At 47.1% G+C, this 22,064-nt stretch overlaps 1 protein-coding gene across 2 annotated transcripts in view; it reads left to right on the top strand.

Annotated features, from left to right (window-relative positions):
* MBOAT2 (membrane bound glycerophospholipid O-acyltransferase 2) overlaps window positions 1–21,779 on the top strand; it is a 121,558-nt gene extending 99,779 nt beyond the window's left edge. For both annotated transcript variants that reach the window (XM_080814700.1, XM_080814701.1), the window contains 7 exons: window positions 3,910–4,093; window positions 7,990–8,182; window positions 8,523–8,626; window positions 11,720–11,784; window positions 13,507–13,639; window positions 15,682–15,833; window positions 17,393–21,779. In XM_080814700.1, the coding sequence (XP_080670826.1) occupies window positions 3,910–4,093; window positions 7,990–8,182; window positions 8,523–8,626; window positions 11,720–11,784; window positions 13,507–13,639; window positions 15,682–15,833; window positions 17,393–17,618 (1,057 nt within the window). In that variant the 3' untranslated portion in view covers window positions 17,619–21,779. The remainder of the gene's footprint in view (window positions 1–3,909; window positions 4,094–7,989; window positions 8,183–8,522; window positions 8,627–11,719; window positions 11,785–13,506; window positions 13,640–15,681; window positions 15,834–17,392) is intronic.
* The last annotated feature ends 285 nt before the right edge of the window (window positions 21,780–22,064 follow it).

The raw sequence follows: 22,064 nt of genomic DNA on the forward strand, positions 1-22,064 counted from the left end.
GGGTGTAACGGGCGGCCTCGGTGTGCGGCGGCTCAGCCTCTCCGCACCGTCCGACCCAGCAGACCACTCAGTCCGTGCAGTATCTTCCTCTCTCGTCTTCTGGAAACCGCCCCCCCCCCTTGGTTTTCCTCCTGCCTCCCTGGCTGTTTCCTGCTGTCTTCGCGGAATCCTGCCCCTCTGAGGCTCACCACTAAGTATTCGTGGGTTGCGAGGCACAGCCTTGGACGGCTCCGTCTTCTCTGGGGACCACGCGCCGTCCACTGGCCTTAACTGCTGTCCACGTATTTGCGGTCTCGTAACTGTCCTCCCACCTGTCCCCCGAGCTCCAGCTCGTGGGCAGCTGCTGTTTCAGTATCCCCGCGGGGACCCGAGCCGGCGTCTCAGATAGAACACCTTCCAGACAGAACTCCCGAGTTCTGCCTCCCCCTTCCCTCTCCCCAGCCCGCCACCCGCCAAGTTCACTGTGGCACCATTTGTCACTAGGGCCTTAGGGTGAACACTTGGGCAAACTCACATGTTCTTACTGCAAATCCTCTCCACTGACAAGTTCTCTCTTCCTTGGAGATCTGTCTCTCATGTGACCATGACCTCGGACTGTCCCTGATCTGACCGGCTTTTCACCACTCCCACTGAGACCAGCCTAGTGGGGCCCTCACTCTCTACTTGGTCTCCTGGAACAGCCTCCCCGGCAGGACTCAGAGTTCTGTCTTTGTCTTCTTTTTTTTTTTTTTTTTAAGATTTTATTTATTTATTTGACAGACAGAGATCATAAGTAGGCAGGGAAGCAGGCTCCTTGCTGAGCAGAGAGCCTGATGCGGGGCTCGATCCCAAGACCCTGAGATCATGACCGAAGGCAGAGGCTTTAACCCACTGAGCCACCCAGGCACCCCAGAGTTCTGTCTCCTTGCCCCCCACCGTCTACCTTCCACTCAGTGGCCAGAGGTCTTTGTAATATGTGTTGGGTTAGGTTATTCTCCTCTGAGAATAACCCCACAACGGCTCCTCGTGTAGCTGACTGGGAGCAGCACTTAGGACCACCAGGTACAAGGCCTGACGAGAACTAGTAGCTCTACCGCTCGTAACTACACAGAGATCCTCGTCAGAAACCCCCTTTCCCGCCGTCACTCTCTGTCCTTGGCCATGCTTGATTTTTCTTCACAATATATATTACTGTCTGGTATTGTCTGGTATTGGATTGTCCTTCTCTCTGTCTTTCTAGTACAAACTCTGTGAGGAGAGAACTTTGGCCCGTGTATCATTCTATCCTCATCACCTCAACAGCGGTTCACCAACGAGGGTGGCTGTGCCCCCGCAGGAGCCATTTTTGGTTGTCACGGTGGAGGGGGAGGGGCTGCGGACATCTGGTGGGTGGAGGCCAGGATGTCCTAAACATGTCGCGGTGCTCAGGACAGCCCCCTACAACAAGGAAGTATTGTCCCAAAAAGTCCATAGTGCCGAGAAGCTCAAACCTGGGACAATGTGGAGTTGATTCCAAATAAATACTTATGGAATGAAAGGATGATTCTTTCATTTAATGTCATAAATGAAATATTAACGGTTATACTTGGTTCTCATTTTAACTGCAAACATTGTAATTATCTACTTAGTACGTACAGTGACTTGTCATCTGATACGACAGTTGAGCCAGAAATTACTTCAGCCAACTCTCATGGTTCAGACTTATCTCCTGTCCTTGCAAACTCTGATACAGAGTGTGACTCGGTAGCACTGGGCTGTGCCGTGATCGCCTGACACTGTCTGGGGGCTTGAAATAATTGGTGCCGAGTGGGAGCTCTGTCCCGGGAGCACAGGAAGTTCCTCTGTGGCTTTTGCGTGAAGGCACTTCCCCAGCCTTTGAGGCAGTGAGAAGGCATTCTGTTGCAGCATTCCAGAAACACATGCGAGAGGAAGCTCTGCCAGCAATATTTTCTCTCCTCAGTTTTGAGCCATGAAGAGAAAATATGCAAGGCTCAAAACGCTTTTAAATGTAGAAGGGTAATTCTGGAAAAATCTAAAAAAGGAGTGTTGGCTAAGTGGTGATGTCGCTAGTATCAGATGGGCAGGAAGCAGTGTTTTCTTTTTTGTTGTTTTTTATAAAGCTACATGTGAGGGGGTCTGTCAGCTTCTCTTGGCCCCAGAGAGGGTTTGTGCTTTTTAAGGAAACCACTTCTCAGAGAGGAAGGAAGAACTGTAACATCTTCTAGAAGCCTGCTTCCTGTCCTCAGGTGGAGTTGTTCTTCTAGTTATGATAGTTTATAATTGTCAGTGGAAAGCAGACTTACTAGTAAACGGAGCAGCTGGTAGAAAATAAATAAGGGGCGCCTGGGTGCCTCTGTCGGTTAAATGTCCGACTCGATTTTGGCTCAGGTCATGATCTCAGGGTGTGAGTTTGAGACCCTTGGCGGGCTCTGTGCTCAGCATGGAGCCCGCTTAAGATTCTCTCTCCGGGCGCCTGAGTGGCTCAGTGCATTAAGCATCTGCCTTCAGCTCAGGTCATGATCCCAGGGTCCTGGGATTGAGCCCCACGTAGGGCTCCCTGCTCAGCGGGAAGCCTGTTCTCCCTCTCCCGCTCCCCCTGCTTGTGTTCCCTCTCTTGTGGTATCTCCCTATGTCAAAAAAATAAATAAAATCTTAAAAAAAAAAATTCTCTCCTCCTGCCCCTCCCCTGCTGTCTAATTCACATGCTCGGAAAAAAAAGAAGAGAAAAAGAAAATAAAGATGTAGACTGCTAATTCATCTATATGATGATGTATACGGTCTACGGAAGTTCCTGTGTTACTAAATATTTTTTATCCGGTTCCCTGCATTAAGAACTAGAAAGCTCCATAACCATGAGATGCCATGTGCCATCTGGACAGACCTCAGAGCAGTTGAATGACAAACGCTGCAGGGCATCCTTCATTCGTTTGTCTTGCCCCCACATCCAGTCTCTGGGCAAAGCCCCCAGGCTGCCCTGCCAGGGCGGGCGTACACAGGGGCTACCTCCCCCCGCTGCTCCCGTGGGCTGTCGCCTCCTCCCGGGAGGTCCCAGTGGCCTCCTGGCTGGCCTTCCGACGTCCACCCTTGTCCTGTCCACACTCGGGTAGAGGGATTCTTTGGAAACATAGGTCTTTAAAAAAAACCCTGCTGGAGTTTTTCACTGCATTCAGAATAAAGGCCAAAGTTCCTTCCATAGCTTCTGAGAGAGCCCTAGATGATCTCACGTCCGTTCTCTCTGATTTTTCTCGTCTCTTTCCCTGGTTCAGCAATACCCTCCTCCCTGGGGCTGGACACGCCCCAGCTCAGGGATTTCGCACTCACCGTTCCCTCTGCCCGGAATTCTTGTCCCAGTCACTCATGCAGCTCCCTACCTTCGCGTCTCTGCTCGGATGTTGCCTTATAAGAGGACTTCTTTGGCTTTTGACTGTAATAATAATAATAATAACCACCACCCCTTGTCTTTGTAGTACTCTGCGCCTCTGAAATACTGTACACACACATTTTAATTACTTGCTCTGCACCTGCTGTGTGAGCTCTGTGAACGCAGATCGTTGCTCTGCCTCGTTCTCTGTGGTGTCACTAGGCCGCGGGGCGCGTGGGCGCTCAGTCTGCGCAGGCGGGGGTCATTGCCTGGTGAGTGACAGGCCGGCCCCCGAGTTCTCCAGGCCGGGGCTTGTCTGCCTCGGGTCGGTTTGGGATGAGAGCTTCGGTGGGGCCCCTTTGCAGAGGCTCACAGAGACCGGACGGAGGCCCTCGGCCGGACTACTGTTGAGCATCATCGCATCCTCCTCTTGCAAGTTCCTGCCCTGCGGACGCGAGGGAGGAGTCGGGGAGGAGCGGTGGGGGAGTCGGGGGGGGGGGGGCGGGGACACGGGGTCCCCGCGGACTCCGGCGCGCTCGCCCAGCTGAGCTGCTGTGCTCTCCCCGCAGGCGCATGCCCAGCCTCCTGGAGTACCTGAGCTACAACTGCAACTTCATGGGCATCCTGGCCGGCCCGCTGTGCTCCTACAGGGACTACATCACCTTCATCGAGGGCCGGGCGCACCCCCGCGCCCCGCCGGGCGCCGCCGGGAAGGAGGACCTGCCGGGCGACAGGGCGGAGCCGTCTCCCAACGTAAGCTCCCCCACAGCCGCGGGCGCCAAGGGGTGTTTGTGTCAAGACGCGGACGTCTTCGCGGTGTGGACGCGCCGTGTCTCTGAAACGGGTTGTAAGGCGAGTGACTTCACACCGCAGCCCCCGGCGCCCGCAGCGGCGCGCTCCTCGCCAGAACAAAACTGGGGTTTCTCGAGCGGTGCTGAGGGCAGCAGTTGCTTTAAGCGTCTGCCTTTGGCTCAGGTCAGGATCCCTGGGTCCTGGGATCGAGTCCGCATCGCATCCGCAGCATCTGCTCTCTGCTCAGCAGGGGGCCTGCTTCTCCTTCTGCCCTTCCCCCTGCTCGTGCCTCCTCTCTCCCTCTCTCTCTCTCCCTCAAATAAATAAAAATCTTAGGGAAAAAAAAAATTAGGAGAAGCAGTGCTGAGTTCTTGAGTGAGAACGATGTGTTTTACGGTTCCGGAGTGTTTTACAAGAGAGCTGTTTGCCCACAACTGACCCCGCCTCCTCTCCTAGGCCTCTTCCTTCCCCGCCTTTCGTGTCCCAGCGCTTCTGAGTGTTCTCTCCTCCTGTCCTGACCTTCCTCTGCCTCCCCGCACCGCCAGTTGACATCTCACTCCTCTTTAAAGGCCATACATCAAATAGCACCTTGTCTGTAAAAGTTTTCCTGATTCCCCCCGTGACACAGTTCACAGTAGCTGACCCTTTGATGGCACTTCCCACGGGCTGGGCCCTGCTGGGGACACCCCACAGTCACTCTCTCGGCCTTACAACACGGGGGAGGGCTGTTACCTGCCCCGCTTAAAAGGTAGGAAACCGGGCCTGCAGGATTTGGCCGAGATGTCCCGGGCTGACATTCAGACCCAGGTGGTCCGAGTCCGGGGCCCGCGCCGGGTGGCCTCACAGCAGAAAGTCAGCTTTACTTCCTCTGAGCTGCTGGGTAGATGCTCCTTTATCAAGAAAGGCTCTGAGGCTCTGTGGAGGCTGAGTTTCTGGCGGACGTGATCTGGTAGACTCCGAAAGTCCCTCGACAACCGGGCTGATCAGAAAGTCTCTGAGTCAAAAACGGGGTCTGGTATGTTCTTTCTGAATGTTGGGCTTAGAGCAAAGGATCACCTTCCTTTCTAAGTTATTACAAAATGAAGCGTGAATGAGGAAATGCGCACTCATTCACAAAAGCTCTTATTTTGTCTCTTTGCTGCCATGTGACTCATTGTGTTTTGTACCAAAAAGGTGCTTTTGTCTTCATAGTTTATTACTGGTTAAATGTTCGTTGGTAAGTGCCATGTCATGTGGGCTTGAATTTCAGACTTGAAATCGAGTACATTCAGATCTCTTCCATTGACGGTTTTATGTCTCCAGGGTGACCACTTAACCCTTTAGAGATCTCGCTACCACAGGAGAAAGAAAGGATTAATATAGATAGCTTCAATATTCTAGAATCCTATTCTGGCATACTGGAAAGAGGAGCAAAAGCTAGATATCAGTGTTGTAAAATAATTGGAGAATTTCAGGTGGTATAAACTTCCGAGTGGCAGTAAATCAAATCCAAGAAAGCATAATACAAATTTATATATTCTGTCGCCTCACTCTGCATTTGTATGGGATCCACTCTTACGAAACGTGACTTTTCCTCTTTTGGGTTGTAGGCCTCATAAATCAGAGGTTGTTGGCAATGGCAAATACTCTTCATCTGTTATTTCCCTGTCTCACCATATATTTGGTTTAAATTCCCTGCGTGTAAGGTTCACGCAGTCAGAAGTGGTGGTGACTTACAAACCACTCAGAGGCATTTGGAGCTCTTTGTGCATCACTGGAGTGTGTGGTCTCTTCAGATCCAAAGTAGGACAGTCAGGTTGCCAGTGGCCCTTTTGTTGGGGACCTCCCGATTGTCTTTAAATCAGATACAGGTTTGGGTGCCGAAACAAGGACCCAAATCACAAGGGCTTACACAAGGTCTCTGCAAGGGCATCCGCAGTGTCAGTGGCCCATGGGTAACATGGCGGCTGCATGCGTCGGGGATCCAGGCTCTCCCCTTTTTTTGCCCTCCTTTGGGTGAGCCCCCATTCCCACGGCGGAAGCTGGTTCACCACAGGAGCTGTCCACGTCGCATGGACCACGTGGCCACACTTAGCTGTGAAGGGGGCAGTCACGTGTGGTCTTTAGCTAGACATGCCCAGATAAAAATTCCATCATTTGCAAGAAGGGGTGGGGGGGCTCCTGGGGAGCCCCTGTCAGTCTCTGCCATGACATCTGTAGGACTTTTTTCTCTGGGGCTGCTGAGCTTCTTAGTAGAGGATCCTGCAGTCTTCTGCCATCTTACAAGGGGGCACAGACTTGACTGCAGGTTTCTGGAGCTGGCCCGCGCCTGGGGGCTGAGGATCCCACCTCTCAGGCTGCAGACTTCCTCCAGAGTCTCCCCATTTTCATTCCCGCTCTTAGCCAGCCCCCTACTATGTCCCTAAGCCTGGATCTTCTCTGGTTCAGCTTCCCTGAGTGTTAACGTCCAGCCTCCTGCTGGAAGGGTGGAGGGGTGCCCCCTTACTACACAGGGAGCCTGTGGGAACCAGGGGGCCCACTTGGCCTCCCAGGTTTAGGCCCCCACTTCTGCCTCCCGAGCTACCTGCTCCTGCATTGCCTTAGCCTTTGGGCGCCACCTGGTAACTGAGATCAGGTCCGCGCTACTTTAATTTTTGTTTTTAAATGGATACCCTAGAAACTTGTGTGTCTAGTCTGATGGCCACTGTATTGCCCATTGTGTCATTTAAGACGATACACGCAATTTTTCGATTACCCCGTGAGGCCATTTTTTCCCATCTCACTGCCTTGACAATACAGTTTTTCTCTAAGTACCTGTTTTAAACCTCACATGTAAAGCTTAGGTATTTGGGGGGAGGGGTGAAGAAGAGGTAGCCTTACTATACTGGAGAAAGCTTAGAAAAAACATTGAGAAAAGCAAGAATGAGGGCCGCCGCAAAGAGGCCTCAGGTGCTCAGTACTTCCTAAGAGCAGCCTGAAAGCAGACAGCTTTCTCAGAAATGCGGTGAATCTGGCATGTGCTTTGACTCTTGCCTTTGAGCCCTTTCTTTTGGCACTGTTACAGGAAGTGTGGAAATATGAATATTCATTTGCAGCTTAGTTCATTTGAATATGATTCGACTACCAGGCAGGACACTCAACATCCTGGTGTTCTGTTATGTTCCATTACCTGGCTGCAGCCTTTCCTTCCTTCCACCTGTTTCTTTCCCTTGGCCAGGGCTGTAATCTCCCCTATACTGAGACTGAAATATTCTGGGCTACTAAAAATACAAGAACACCATGAACTGGATTCTTTTCAGGTGATTTAACCTTACCAGGATATTGGAAAGAACGGCCCTTTCCCCCCCCACCAGAGTCTTTTATGTAAATCTTTTTGTTTTCTTAGGTGTGTAGTTCTTTTGGTTTTATCATTTGTGAACAAAATTGTATTAGAGAACTGTCAGATTTCAAGAGATACATTAAATTGCTTATTGTAAAAATAATGTCCATGAAATATACATGGCATTTGGGAAATATAGGGAAAAGCACAATGGAAAAGTATGCTCTGTGTGTGTGTGTGTGTGTGTGTGTGTACGATATGAAATCCGCTGCCGTAAGTTATTCACGTGATCATTTTTGTGTATGCCTGTGTTTGCTTTCAGGTATTTTTTAACTGAAAGCTTTGAAAACACGGATTGAGGTTTCTAGTGTGACTTGAGCCCTTGTCCAGAGGGAGCAGTTAGAAGGCTGGGCATGTTCCTGACGGGAGAGCCTGAGGGTGTGGGACACTGAGAGCAGCCTGGTTGAGGAGAGTTACCGAGTTCATGCAGGTTAATCTGGCCGTGGTGTGTCAGATGGATTTCAGATAAGGCTTACGAAACCTTGTCTTTTTCTTTGAGGTCGCGGTCATTCAGAAGCTCTTAGTCTGTGGACTCTCCTTGTTCTTTCACTTGACCATCTCTAAAACGTTACCTGTGGAGTATAACATCGACGAGCATTTTCAAGCTACAGCTTCATGGCCGACAAAAGTCGTCTATCTCTATATCTCTCTTCTGGCTGCCAGACCCAAATACTATTTTGCATGGACGTTAGGTGAGTCGCCGCCTGGGAATGGGCTGGACCCTGGACCGTGATCACAATCTTACCCTTTAGCTATCGGGGAGAGCGCCCTCTTGAGGATTTGTACTTAAAGACTGATTGGAAAAACCAGAGTCTTCAGAAGAAACAAACTTTACAGCTCATATCCTAAATACAAGAGAATAGCCTAGAAACTGTTAGGGTATGCTACAAACTATTATATCAGATAACAATGAAAATGAATAAATCTACAGTTTAAAAAGATCCTAGTGTATAATAACCTGTACCTTCTGGGAGAACATGGTGTATTGTTGTGTGGATTCTTAAAACTCTCTTTTCACTTTGTTTACTGCAGCTGATGCTATTAATAATGCTGCGGGCTTTGGTTTCAGAGGATATGATGAAAACGGAACAGCTCGCTGGGACTTGATCTCCAATTTGAGAATTCAACAAATAGAGGTTAGTCCGTCATCACAGTTGCCTTGTGATACTTTACATAACATACTTTGCTTTTATGGGTTATGATGTGATGTCCCAAGAGATACTTAAGGCTTTTTATTACTAATAGTCATTCTTCCATTCAGCCGATATCTATCGATCATCAATCGGCCCGTGCACCAGGCACTGGGGTCCATTGAGTAAGATCCGGGTGATCTGGGCCCTCATGGCTGTAATCTAAAGGGGGCCAACGGGGCACAGAAGGATGAGTTGTAATCAGAGAGGGGTAGGGTGTGTGTGTGCGCTACAAGATAGGCTCCAACACAGATGAGATCGCTCCGGGAGGGCTCCTGAAGCAAGTAAGGTCTTAAGCTGAGTCTCCAAAGATAAGAACCAGATTGCCAGGCACTCCAGGGAGAGGGGAACGTCCCGAGTGGGGGAGAAATGGTGTGTGGCTCACGTGGGGAGTGGTGACAGATGAGCCTGCAGAAGTCCAAGGCAGTCCCAGACACTTTCAGAGGCCATACTAAGAGTTTGGAGGTCTTATAAGAGCGATGGAGTCTTGCGGGTGGGTTTTATGCAGACGAGTGAGATGATCACGGCTGTGGTCTGGAAGGGTCTGCCTGCATCAGATAGAATGAGTTGCCCTCGCGGAACAGAGTGGTCTGTTGGGAGGGTGTTGTGTTAATCCAAGATGATGGTGACCTGAACCAGGGTAGTGCCAGCGAGGCTGGGGAGTCATAAACACCTGGGAGCGCCGTTCCAGAGACTCAGCACAACTCGCTGTTACACTGGCCTCAGCAAGAGAGAGAGAGTTAGGAATCAGGACCAGAGACCGGGCCTGAGCCAGTTTTATGGGTGACGCCTTTCACTGGGAGAAGGAACAAAGAACAGACACGGGTTTGAAGGGCAAGTTGCTGTGTGTTCAGATTTCAGACTTCACTGAGTTGTCCAGCAAGCAAGTAAATGACCAGACACGCAGCAGCTGAGCCGGAGATCCTAATTGGAGAACTGTGAGCATGTAGCCTTTGAGGCTTTGAAATTCGAGACCATGGGAGTAGCCATGAGAGAGCACCGAGAGAGGAGAGAGGAGAGAGCAGAGCGAGAAGGGCTGGGAGCCGCGTCCCACGCCCACCGCGCTCCCCGGAGCACCTGGGCTTGCGGGCCGGGCAGAGGCAGGCAGGTCAGGAGGAGGACCCAGAGAGAGAGCAGCGAAACCAGAACAAGGTCTGCCAGCCTGAGAGGCTTATTCCAGCAAGAGAAACGACCAGAACTTGAGGCGGAAGGTCGAGAGACAGATGAGTCAGGCACCTTCGCATCCTTGAAGGCTCGTCACTCGAAGCGGGACAGTCAGTCAGTGCCTGTGGATGTGATGCCCCAGGAAATACAGCACCGTCCCTCGGTGCTTGCCGAGACGGTTAGACCTGACTGGGTCCTCGATCTTGCGCAGTTTCGAGTGTAGAGCATGCAGAAGTGAGTTAAACACCAGGTCCGGAAGCGGGGCGTTCTGTAAGAGAAATGACCCATTTTTCCCCAACGAATAAATGACATGGGAAAGTGGGGGGCAGAGAGGGGCTGTTACGGCTTCAAGGAAGCTTTAGCCAGACGCACTGTGTGCACCTTCTTGGGATCCCAGTGAACAGCCCAACCGGGAAAACGTGTTTTCAAACACTCAGCGCTCTTTGAACACAAAAGGGGTATTAGGTGATTATATTAAGGAGTAAGAATTAGTTCTGTTAGGTCTAATCTTGGTTTTTTAAAAGTCCAATAAATTCTGAACTATTTCAAAGCACATACCAGGTGTCTGGTATGTGCTTTGAAATTCTCTGAACAATGTCAGTAATAAAATGGGGAAGGGGAAGGAAAAACAGGTAATTGTGGAAACTGAGTGACAGATACACAGCAGGGTTTCTAATTTCCTGGTCATCGTGGCTGCCCAGTGGACACTTTGAAACAAGTTCTTCCTAATCAAGCCTCCATGAAACTCAGTACCGCACATACCATATATCGGTGTATGTGCTTGTGTGTATACATGTGTTTATACATGAAAAGAGGAAGACTTTTTGCCCCGAAGAACCAGATTTTATCGTCTTGGGAGCCATATTGCCCTTGTTGAGAATGCACGGCGTGAGAGAAAGTGAAGAGTAAAGGAGTTTGCTTTTCTGAAGGAGGGAATGGTGATCCGTGTTCAATGCTGCTGAGATGTGCGGAGAGAGGAGGGCTCACGAGTGCCCTCAGCTGTGACAACATGGGAGTTTACTGGTAATTCTGGTAACAGTTTCCAGGGAGGGATAGGCATAAAAGCCAGATTATACAACTCTTAAGCATCTGTTACCTGTACGGGGAAGGAGATAATAAGGACATAGCTGTGGGGAACAGGTGATTGAAGGAGGAGTTTTAGTTTTGTTTTGTTTAATTTTGTTTTAAAATGTAGAGATTGACCTAGGTTTACCAGTTAGAGTATTTGAAGACAGTATGAAAATATGGTAAAGGGTAAGGAATCAAGGATTTTGGTGAGAGTAGGAAATGGACCATGGGCTTTAAATGGTGGGAAAGAACTTCAGATGCAAGGAGGAGATGGTTACAGAGGGAAGAGGAGAGGTAGGGGACCGGAGGTTCCCTCTGAGGTCGAGGGGAGGCTTTTATGGGAGAGGCTTGCATGGAGAGGCTAGAAAGCTGGGAAGATGGTAGTTAAGGTGGGGCTGAGGTTCCAGGTGGCCACAGGTGGTGGCCAAAGAGACATGGAGGTGAGGGAATTGAGAGACTGTGGCTTGATGGGACGCCCAGTCCCCAGTGAAAGAGTCACTGAAGGGTCACTGAAAGGTCATTTACATATCAGGAATGTCTGGGATAATTCGATGACAACCCCGATAACTGTTAACGTATAGGAGGAAATGTGAACATACAGGAATAATTTATCTCATAGATGGCTTTTACAATAAGCAAATTCCACTCACATGATGTTACTGTGTTAGAAAAGCAGTATTAAGGAAGGAAATCAGTACCCTACCATCAATGTCAAGTAACTTAATTTTAGCACAATAAAATGTTATTACTTATATTTCAAGCTTCATCATTTCGTGGGCCAAAGAAAAACGTTCTTTTGTTTTTCAGATGTCAACAAGTTTCAAGATGTTTCTTGATAATTGGAATATTCAGACAGCTCTTTGGCTCAAAAGGTATGTTCCTTCAGGAACAGGAGTTAGCTGTGCTATGGTGTCCGATACTTGAGGTCAGGCTTCACTGAGCTCCAATTCTTGATTAAATTTATGGTGTGTTGAGTGATACTGTGACCCTGGTGTTAACCAGGAAGCGCTGCTAACAGTGCTAACAGTGTTCCGAAGTGCGAGTCTATCAAATATGAGAACTTTTCCGCCTGAGCAGTGAACGTAGCTCTCGCTGGCCTCTCGGTCCATCCTCCCCGCCATCTCTCTGGGGTCTGGGATCACCAGTGTCCTCCTACTCTCATTCCCCGGAGATGTGGTTAAGGAAAAACAAAGTATCTACACAACTGGGCTACAGATGCCCTAGATTTTTCTGGAACAGTTCCAGTGTTAAGATATTTCAGTTTGACAGATGCTTCTGCATGTTAGGCACAGGATGCAAGGATGAGTCCGACAGAAGGACCCAGCTCCTGTAGCCAGAGAGTCCACGATCTTGTTGAAAATGGCAGCATCACCTACGTGTGCCCTTCCCTGTAGGGAGGAAGAGCAGGGAGCTTGAGTAGGGGCGGCACGGGCGGGGGTAGGGGAGGGATTATGGGTGCTGGGATCCATGATAGGTGTTTGTCACATGGCCATGGGGGGAGATACAGGCATCCCAAGCAGAGCAGCATCTGTCAAGGTCAAAGTTAGGAAATTATACAGAAACTCCCAGTGACTACCTCCTTATTCCCAGTGAGACCTGTTACTCTGCCTCAAGTTGTTTGTATGAAATCTTGCACCTTGATGGTATAGCTCTAAGCACTGAACTGCATCAAGCTGTGTTTTTTGGGAGTGTCCTTTATTTTGTGATAGTTCAGCATCTTTATCCCTGGAAATACCCACTGTAGGATAGTGTTACTTGCTGGTACTGTGTAGTCTCCCCATGGGCTGCAGACCACCCTAACTCCTCTGTTGTGTGGTTTTTGTTATTGTTGCATTTTTAAATTTTTTTTTGTTTATTTGACAGAGATCACAAGTAGGCAGAGAGGCAGGCAGAGAGAGAAGGGGGGAAGCAGGCTCCCCGCTGAGCAGAGAGCCCGATGCAGGGCTTGATCCCAGGACCCTGAGATCATGACCTGAGCTGGAGACAGAGGCTTAACCTACTGAGCCACCCAGGTGCCCCTACTGTTGTATTTTAAATTCGACACCTGTGGGGACACCTGTCTGGCTCGGTCAGTGGAGCACGTGACTCTTGATCTTGGAGTCATGAGTTTGAGCCCCATGTGTAGCGATGCCTTAAAAAAATAAAATTGATACTGTTGGAAAATCTTATTTTCTTCTGAGAGCTCTACCCTTACAGAGAAATTTTAGACTAAGCACAGCCAGACTTTCCACAAAAAAATATTGTTAGGTCAGTTGAAAGTTCTTAATTAAACGACAGTCATTTAAGAAAATTTTAAAAATAATGTAAAGTAAAATATCTTTAACATTAAAGATTTTTTGGTAACTCATGTAGATGTCTAGACACTGGCAGTGCTGATTTGAGCTATTACGTATACCATAAAAAGATGAAAATCAAATTTATTTCCCTAGGTACATAAGAGTTTTTCGTAGCTGTCACTTCCCTGAGGTCACAGGTCAAGTTATTGCTGATGTTAAGTGGTGGCTGCTTTCCTGGTTCCCCTCTGTCCTGTCAGGTAAGAAAAGAATGATCTCCGTGGACTATCTAAACTCTCTCTGTGGTTTTCTGGCTTCTAGGGTTTGTTATGAACGAGCCTCCTTGAGTCCAACTATCCAGACGTTCATTCTGTCTGCCATTTGGCATGGGGTGTATCCAGGATATTACCTGACGTTTCTCACAGGAGTGGTGATGACGTTGGCAGCGCGAGCTGTGAGTATCCAGAATTCCACTTCGTGCTGCGGTTACGGTCCCCTTGCCCTGCTGGAGGAGGCTGCGGCCCCTTCTGCAGACGGGCCTTGTGCCTGGGGCCCCGGCCCGCAGTGAGCTGTGTGCCTGGCGTGTTTGTCGAGGGCTCCCGGGCCTCCACACTTGGTTCATCTGAGTTGGTGCGTGAGAGGTACCCACAAGGCGTTCATCGTCTCGACAGAATCTTCAGTACGAGAGCTAAAAACAGAGTTCAGTAAAGGGGGTCAGGAGGGTAGGTTCATTTTAGAAGGGTTTCCTAAAAGCTTCACCTCTGAGTCCTCTTTTAGATGGAGAGTGGAGAACGAACGGTGTGGACGGAGCAGGTGGGCCGTTCCCGGGGCGGCAGATGCAGTTCTTTAGCGTGTCGGCCTGCGTGGAACCTGGAGTCATATTTTGGGAAATAGTTGAGAAATTGGGTTGGTGACACGGGCGGACCAGGAAGGAGGACAATTTAGCGTAAGTCCTCGAAAGTCAGAGGAAAATAACATGACAGAAGCGGTGTTTGAATAGGCTTCCTACAGCGCGTACAGGTGAGAAGCCTTCGTTTAACAAACCAGCAGTATTTATGCAATTTTCGGGTACTATTGAGGGGTAGAGGAGGGGAAGCTCAGAGAAATATTAACTATTAACTAAGGGCCATACCTTCTGGTTGTTGGTGGTCTAATTAGCGTACAAAGTGTACGTACCCATGTGTGTACCCGTGTGTGCACGCGCCCACCACGGGGCATGTGTGAGACATCCGTGGGTTTTATAATAAGTACCATAGTTGTTTCGAGGTGAAAGAAATCCTTCTGGTTGGGTTGACCCAAGGTGGCCTCATTAGGAAAGTTTGGTTGGATTTGGGCTTTGAAAGAACATTATTTCAAAAGTGAGGGAAGTTGTGATGGGCGTGGAACACGGCATTCTAGGCGTGGAAATGACATTAGCAGAACCAAGTTTGAAAGTGCCCGGTGTGTTTGGAAATGACAAGTAAATCTGGCTGAAGCAGAGACATCATGAATACCTACGGGGTGAATAATTCTGGAAGGGCAAAGGAATGCAGGGGAGGGGGTGGGGAGGCTTGTCTTAGAAGAACTTGGACACCAGACCAGGAAAGGGCCTGATCCGCATTCTGTCTGCATACCTGGGAGCCACAGGAGGTTTTTAAGCAGGGGAGGGAGCGCCAAAAGCCATGCTTCGGGAGGACTGATTTGCCTTCGGTGGATGGAAGGGGAGAGGGCGGGCAGCTGCTGCGGCCGTGAACCAGGCAGGACTTGGTGGGCGCCGGGATCCCATCCGGCCGCTGGGAATCGTGGTCTCTCTGCGGGAGCTCCACGAACCGTGCAGAGGGTCACTTCTGAAAAACCTGGTGGCATCCTCGCAGCGGGGCCGTGCTTCACCTCTGAGCGCGTTGGGCAAACAGAGCAGGGAGCACAGCACGAGAGAAGACATGATGTTTGGTTAAGTTTGTGTGTTTCAAAACTGAAACGTTCTGTTTCAGAAGTGGAAAAAAATGTTTAAATAGTAGCGATTAGGAAACATGTATCTTGAGACTAATGTGCATTGTGGCCCTTTATTCTGATAAGTGTGTTTCGATCTCAGCTCAGGGCATGGCGCCCATCTGTCTTGCACAAATGCAGAGCCTAGAGGAAAGGGAGGGCGTCTCACTCTGTCATAGCAGGAAAGTGAAAACAGAACTTTATTTACTTTCTATACTTCACCAAATATGATTGCAGGAGCTCTAAGGGTATTATTTTTAACTTTTTTAGAAACTTTTAATGCAGCTTCAAATCTGCAGAAAAGTTGCAGCGCACTCCCGCGTTTTGCTCTCTCCCCGTCTTTTATACATGCGCAGATTCGTTTTTCCTGAACCGACCTCTCCCGGGGTGGCCCCGTGGTTGACGTCCCTCCGCCAGCCATGCGTGGGATTTGCAGCCACTCCTCATCCCTGGAACAGCAGACGCCGTCAGTGTGATTTTATAAACATCGTGAAAGATAGAGCACGTGTTTGTGTTCCTTTATTTCAGATGAGAAACAACTTCAGACATTATTTCCTCGAGCCTCCGCAGCTGAAATTACTGTATGACGTTCTCACGTGGGTAGTGACTCAGGTGGCAATAAGCTACACAGTCGTGCCATTCGTCCTTCTTTCTGTAAAACCTTCGTTCATGTTCTACAGGTAAGTGTCACTCTTGCCGAGACGCGGGGGGAATTGCTTTGTTGCAAAGAGCGAGCTCTCTGCTCCGGGGGCGGCATGGAGCCTTACTTTCCGTGGCCTTTTCATCATAAACTGGCAAGTCCCAAGCTTCCGATGGGATGACTCCCAGCCCTCAGCCCTCAGAGGAGGGTGATTTAGAGGAGTCTCAGCGGGGCGAGCCCACCTCGGATCTCTCAGAGGTTCAACAGGAAGGTGTGGCTGCTCTTTTTACACTTGGACGTTAACTAGACTTACCACGGTGATCATTTTGCAATATGCACGTACGTTGAGTCATTGTGTTGTACCCCCAGGACTAATACAACGTCATAGGTCAGCTGTACCCCCAGTAAGGACAGCAACATCGGGTTGGGATGCGGCCTGCGGGCCGGAGTGTGCTCAGCCCTGCTCTCTACAGCCGGGGTCCGGGTGTAGGAGTTCATGTGTCCAAGCAGAGGCTCACGTGGCACTGGGGATATTCTGGGAGCAGAAGCAAGATGGATCTTATGACGGTCACGAGTGAATCCTGTAGAGTCTGTGCACCGGGAGGTCAGGCTGCCAGACCGTTAACTACGAAAAGGAAAGGATAGGAGAACTTAATATAAGTTGAACGATAGAGAGTATGACAGAGCAGTTTAAAAAAAGAGAAAAAAATGTAGCTTGTTCCTTACGAGGAATTGTTCTCTTAATTGCTATAGTCAAAAAAAAAAAAAAGGGAAGGAAGAAAAAAGAAGAATCACTTCTATTTCATGAATTTTTCCCTTCTTACCCTTTTGTTTCTTATCCTTATATGTTTCATATATGTTTTATGTCTTCTCTGTATTCGAGAAATTCTTGTTTTGAATTCCTTGTCTTACCTTCTCTTCTCTCGTCGCCCACCAGATCCCGCTCTGGCTGTGTTAGTGATATCTTTGAGATCAAAAATTCCGCCTCTCATAGAGTCTCCATTACCCTAGCGTTCAGAACGACGGCACAGAGCATGTGGTCAAAAATTATTGCCGTAATTATGGCAATACGCGTACAGAAAGACCTCATGTAACTCCAGCTGAAATTCCCCTTTTCACAAACTTGTCCCATATATTTACATGTGTTTGAGCAGTTGGTTCGCTTTTCTGTCCCAGGAACTTTGGTCACAATCACTTGTGTTTCCAACTCTCAAAACAGCCCCTGTTGCACCTGATTGCTGTCTGACTTCAGGAATAATGCTTCTGGTAATATCTGTAATATCAAGTCGCTGCAGATGCTAATAAGTATCTTTTTGGTTTTGTTCTGTGTAGCCATGGACTTATAACCCTTGCAGAGGAACATAATACGATCCCTCGCATCGTGCTTTTAAGTGACCTGGGTTTATAGGGGCTTTATAAACGCGCACTGGCCCAGCTGGAGCGCTTCCCCTAGGGGCGGGGTGCGCGAGGGGCCGGAGTGCACGGGAACCAAGTGGACGTGCGCGTGGGACGCGGGACCGTGACATTTGCACCAGGATGCCGTTGCTAAGGATTCATTCTGAGAATTTAATAAAGTAAACTCTGTCCTTTTTCTTTTAGCTCCTGGTATTACTGCCTGCACATTGCTGGTATCTTAGTATTATTGTTGTTGCCGGTGAAAAAAACTCAAAGAGGAAAGACCACACATGAAAATGTGCTGCTGTCGCGATCCGAAAAGTGTGATGAAAGAGGAAATTCTTTGGGACAGAATAGTTTTTCCACGACAAACAATCTTTGCAATCAGAATCAAGAAATAGCCTCTAGACATTCATCATTAAAGCAATGAAGGGGAAACACTCTGATGGCTATTTTGTCTCTGTTAACAGAAACCAACCTTAGCACCTTCTCGAGGGGTTTGTGTTCGTTTGCAAAGGGATGACGTGGGGGGCGAATGGGACGGAGCTAGATGGGGAATGTCCCGTTGGCTGGAGTGGGAGTGGAGTGAACAACCCCTCCCATGCCATGTCCCTGTGGGCCACGCCTTATCTAAAAATATTTCCATTATTCCAATGGGCACTCAGGACCTCAGCAGGTGTCCGTAGGGTCATACGTGTGCCCTGTTGCTGAATGTACGTTGCGTATCCCAAGGCACTGAAGACGTGGAAAACGAACGTGTCGATCTGGGTGATTGAGAGAAGTTACCTTTTCCAAATGAATGTCTTGCCTTAAACCCTCTATTTCTTAAAATATTGTTCCTAAATGGTATTTTCAAGTGTAATATTGTGAGAACACTATTTCAATATTTGATGTCATGTGCTGTAAAGGAATTCTGGAGGAATTTGGAACAGGATATTTAAGATTGTGGACACTTTAAAAATGCAATAAACATCTCAGTATTTGAAGGGTTTTCTTAAAGTATCTCAAATGACTACAGTACATAGCGAAACCGTCAACAGTGACGGAGCCAAATTATGGGCAGCTAACTGTCCTAGAGTGTTTAATTACTTTGTGTCAGTCCGAGCCCATCAAGGGAGAATTTCTTCAACATAATTAAAGGTTGGTAATGTGATATTTTAAGCTTATTTTCTTTAAAGAAAAGAAAGAAAGAAAAGAAAACAGCAAGAGAAGATGACGGGAAGGGAGGAAGGCATGAATGAAGGAAGCCCCACGTCGACCGGGGCGGGAGCTGGCGACAGGGCTGGGACAGGGCACAGGTGCTCCGCAGAAGTTCTCTCCCCCTTTCTTTCTCTGAGTTCTTTGTGATTCTGTGAAGACATAAACCTGTAAATGACTTTTTAATATGTTGGACTTTAAGTGAAACTTAGCACGCGTAAATTATATAGACTTATGGAGGGATTATGAAAATAGCCTTGGTAGATTGCATGAGGGTCGTGGAGGAAAAATCACGGAGTAAGGTGACTATCTGTCTAATCACTTCCTTGTCCTTGACAGCATAACTCGGAATCGGGAAAGTCTTAGGGAAATGAAAGCTTACAGTCATTGGGTCTGACCCTCATTTTTAGAGACTAAAAGAACTTAGTTTCCAAACTCTTAAATTCTCACATTAAAATGTTGCTGTTAACTCTCTTTAATGAGTTTTAGATTCTGAAGGTAGAAAAATGGGCTTTTATCCTCTAGGCCATTTTCTCCACAATTAATCTCCCCTCCGGTTACTAGATGTCTCCTTTAATCCCGCAGCCTTGGGATGGGAGGCCGCCTGGCGTGAGGGCTTCAGCCGAACGTGGTAAACCCCGGGGTCACGGGCTGGGAGAGAGGAGGGCAGGCGGGGCCTTCTTACCCCGCCTTCATTTGACCAATCTTTTATTGGACTTCGCCTTTATTTGGCCAGTTTATTTTCTTTTTGCCTTAAGTTTTTAATGAAATGTAAATTGTCTGTTTCCGGTGAGTCTGGTGAGTCTTTTTTTTTTTTTTTAACTTTGTCATAAATAAGTTTGCAAATGAAGTTATGACAGAACAACTCTCTGGCTTAAGCTGTGTAGTGTCTCTTTCAAAGGAGAAAGGAACAGCAAATGTACTTGGGACTTTCGAGATCTTAATCAGCAAAAATATTGGTGTATCTTTGTAGAACGTTAGAAATATCCTAGTCTTTGATTACATAAAGCGTTTTTATTTTTCTAAAGGAAAACTTTTTCCGCCTGCTGAGGTTAGCTATGCCCCATTACTTCCCAGAAAAGGATGGAGAGCGACATAGATTTTCTCTGTTTTTTCCCATGCATTGAAGTCAGGCTGGCTGTGTACTGTGAGAGGTCAGAAAAGAATAATCGTGGAAAGTATCTGCCCTCAAAAGGTCTCCTCAGTTTAATTAATGCTGCAGAGAATCTGATCACTATTAAAAAAAAAAAAGGTAAACAAATTTAGAGTTTCAAGGACAAGTCTAGGCATGTCGTAAGTGAAAACAAGAAAAGCTTCATAAAACTTTTCTCAGCCCATCTGGCCATTATAAATAATCCCTGTTTATTTCTACTACCTATGTCATTTCTCAGCCTGTAAACCTAAAATCATGGTTACCTGTTTCTTGCTCGGTGAATGTACTCCTAGAGCCGTCGTGCAGACAGCAGGATGGCTAAGAATTCTCCAGTTGCTTTGAAGATGATACGTTATCTGTACAGTTTGACTGACTTTCATCCCCTTGGATCAACTAAGTGTTTTGTTGTTGTTGTTGTTTTGTTTTTTTGGTATGAAAGGGGTTTTGGATAGCTTTTCTCTAATTTTGGAGAAATTCTAATCATGAGTGTGTCATCCAGAAGAAAAACTAAAGAAATAATTCTAATTCTCAGCTTGACTTTTCTTCTTGAGAAGAAACTCTTTGTGCTCTATGAAACGAATCTGCTCGGAGTGTGGTAAGGGTTACCGTTTCACTTCTGCTTACAGCAGGAGATTTGAAAACTGGCCTGTCTCCACATACTGTTAAGGATAAAGGGAGTCGTTGTACTGTGTGTTTCTTCTTTTTTAATCAACAGAACAAGATTCAGTACATGTTTCTCTCATTTCTCCACTCTTCAGTTGTCTTGAAACCACTCCAGAGATGATCGGTGACCATCATACTTATATTCTCGGTTCATTATTATACTACTCAGGGGAAAATATTTGAACAAATATAATTATTCTTCCCTCAGACTCATTTTCTTGAAACAGTTGCAGTTAATTTGATGTATCTCAGCGATCACCATTTTATAAGTCACTTGTTCTCAGTCTTGAAAATAAGCATTTTTCTTGGAACTCAGGGTAATTGGGGAAATTTACTTGGCTTCTCAAATGTCCAGCCTAATCAGGAAGGTTTATTTGGCTTCCACAGTGTCCAGCCACCACCATATTTTTGGTTAAAGAGTATTTTTGTCATTGACCCCTACCATGTGTGACATTTCCACAGTTCCCAGTTTTCAGAAAAATGAACAAAGGATGGTTCTGGACAGTGAAGGTAATAACCTCATTGAAGCTCTGATTGTCCTGCGAAGAGACCAGGTTGTTCATCCGGCTCTGTTATTAATGAGTTCAGATTTGGGCAAGTCACCTGTCCTCTAGATGGAAGTTCCTTAATAAGTTAAAGGATCAGTTCCAAAAGTGTATGACCAGTTGTGTTTGTAATGAGTGGGAACCGTTAGCAAGATCTGTAAGAGTCGTGGGCAAAGGCAGATTCGTCATCAGAACGGTTGTGGTCATTTACTTTTATTACTTAAGCTCAAAGCCCTGGCTTTTCCAAAGGTTTTCTTGGCAACAGAGGAAAACCTTCCAATCCTTTAAATCAGAAGGCATGGCAGCACCCATTTCCACTGAGTATAGCCCTTAAAGTGAATCTTTGGTGGTGAAACAGTCTCTGTTGAAGGAAACATGTTTTCCTTGTGCTTTCTCTGCTTGGTTGGTTCCTTGTGCTGTAGGTGAAATTGAAGGTGTTAGAAAATATTAGTACAAACCACCAAGTTTACTGGGCAGGGTTTAATTTCTATAACTTCTCAAATATTATTTCATTCAAAGATCATTAAGGCACATTCAATTTAGTTACCCATTTTAAACTACAAAAGAAATTACATTAAAATTTTGCCATTAAAATAATTATAAAACTTATACCTTTTTTTATTCAAGGACTAGATTACACATAGGACAAAAAAGATCATCCTATTTAAGATTCATCCCTTATAAATTTTAATTTGTGTATTCACAGACAGCTCTGGACATTTATACTTTTGTGTTTCCTTGCTATAAACTTCAAAATTGTTAGATAATTGTAAGAGTTCTACATTATAACTGAAAGAAAAAAATGACTGGAGAGAATAATTGTTTTGGAATGGCGCCTGTTATTGTGTCAAGGAAGGATTTGTCTGGAATTTTTAATATAAATCAGTATTATGGAGTTTTATTCAACCAGCAGTCGTCCGTCCTGGCTGAAATTGAGTACATCAGATTTAACATAGGTGCGGAGTTCTACATAACACTGTGAAATGTAATCTTAATTGCCCTCAAGTACCTTATTAAACTCTTACTCTGAACCCGGTGTACATTTAATGAATGGCTGATGATTTCTACAAGAATCTGAGATGCAGAAAGTTCTGCTTTCTGCAGCCGTCCTTGTAAAAGTGGGTCTGTATCAGTGCACGCTCCTGGTGCGCAAGGAAAAGGTTTGCTAAGTTGCACCAGAACCTTGGATTTAAAAGATCAGCCTGTTGAGGGCCTGCACAGTGCGTCTCTGCAGCCCTGCGTGGTCAAATCAATTTGTAGCAACTCTCCTTATAGAAGAAAATGTAAAATGAAATTTTCCATGTTGGTATTTTGTAGG

Source organism: Martes martes (assembly GCF_963455335.1).
Source record: "Martes martes genome assembly, chromosome: 9".
Taxonomy (NCBI): domain Eukaryota; kingdom Metazoa; phylum Chordata; class Mammalia; order Carnivora; family Mustelidae; genus Martes; species Martes martes.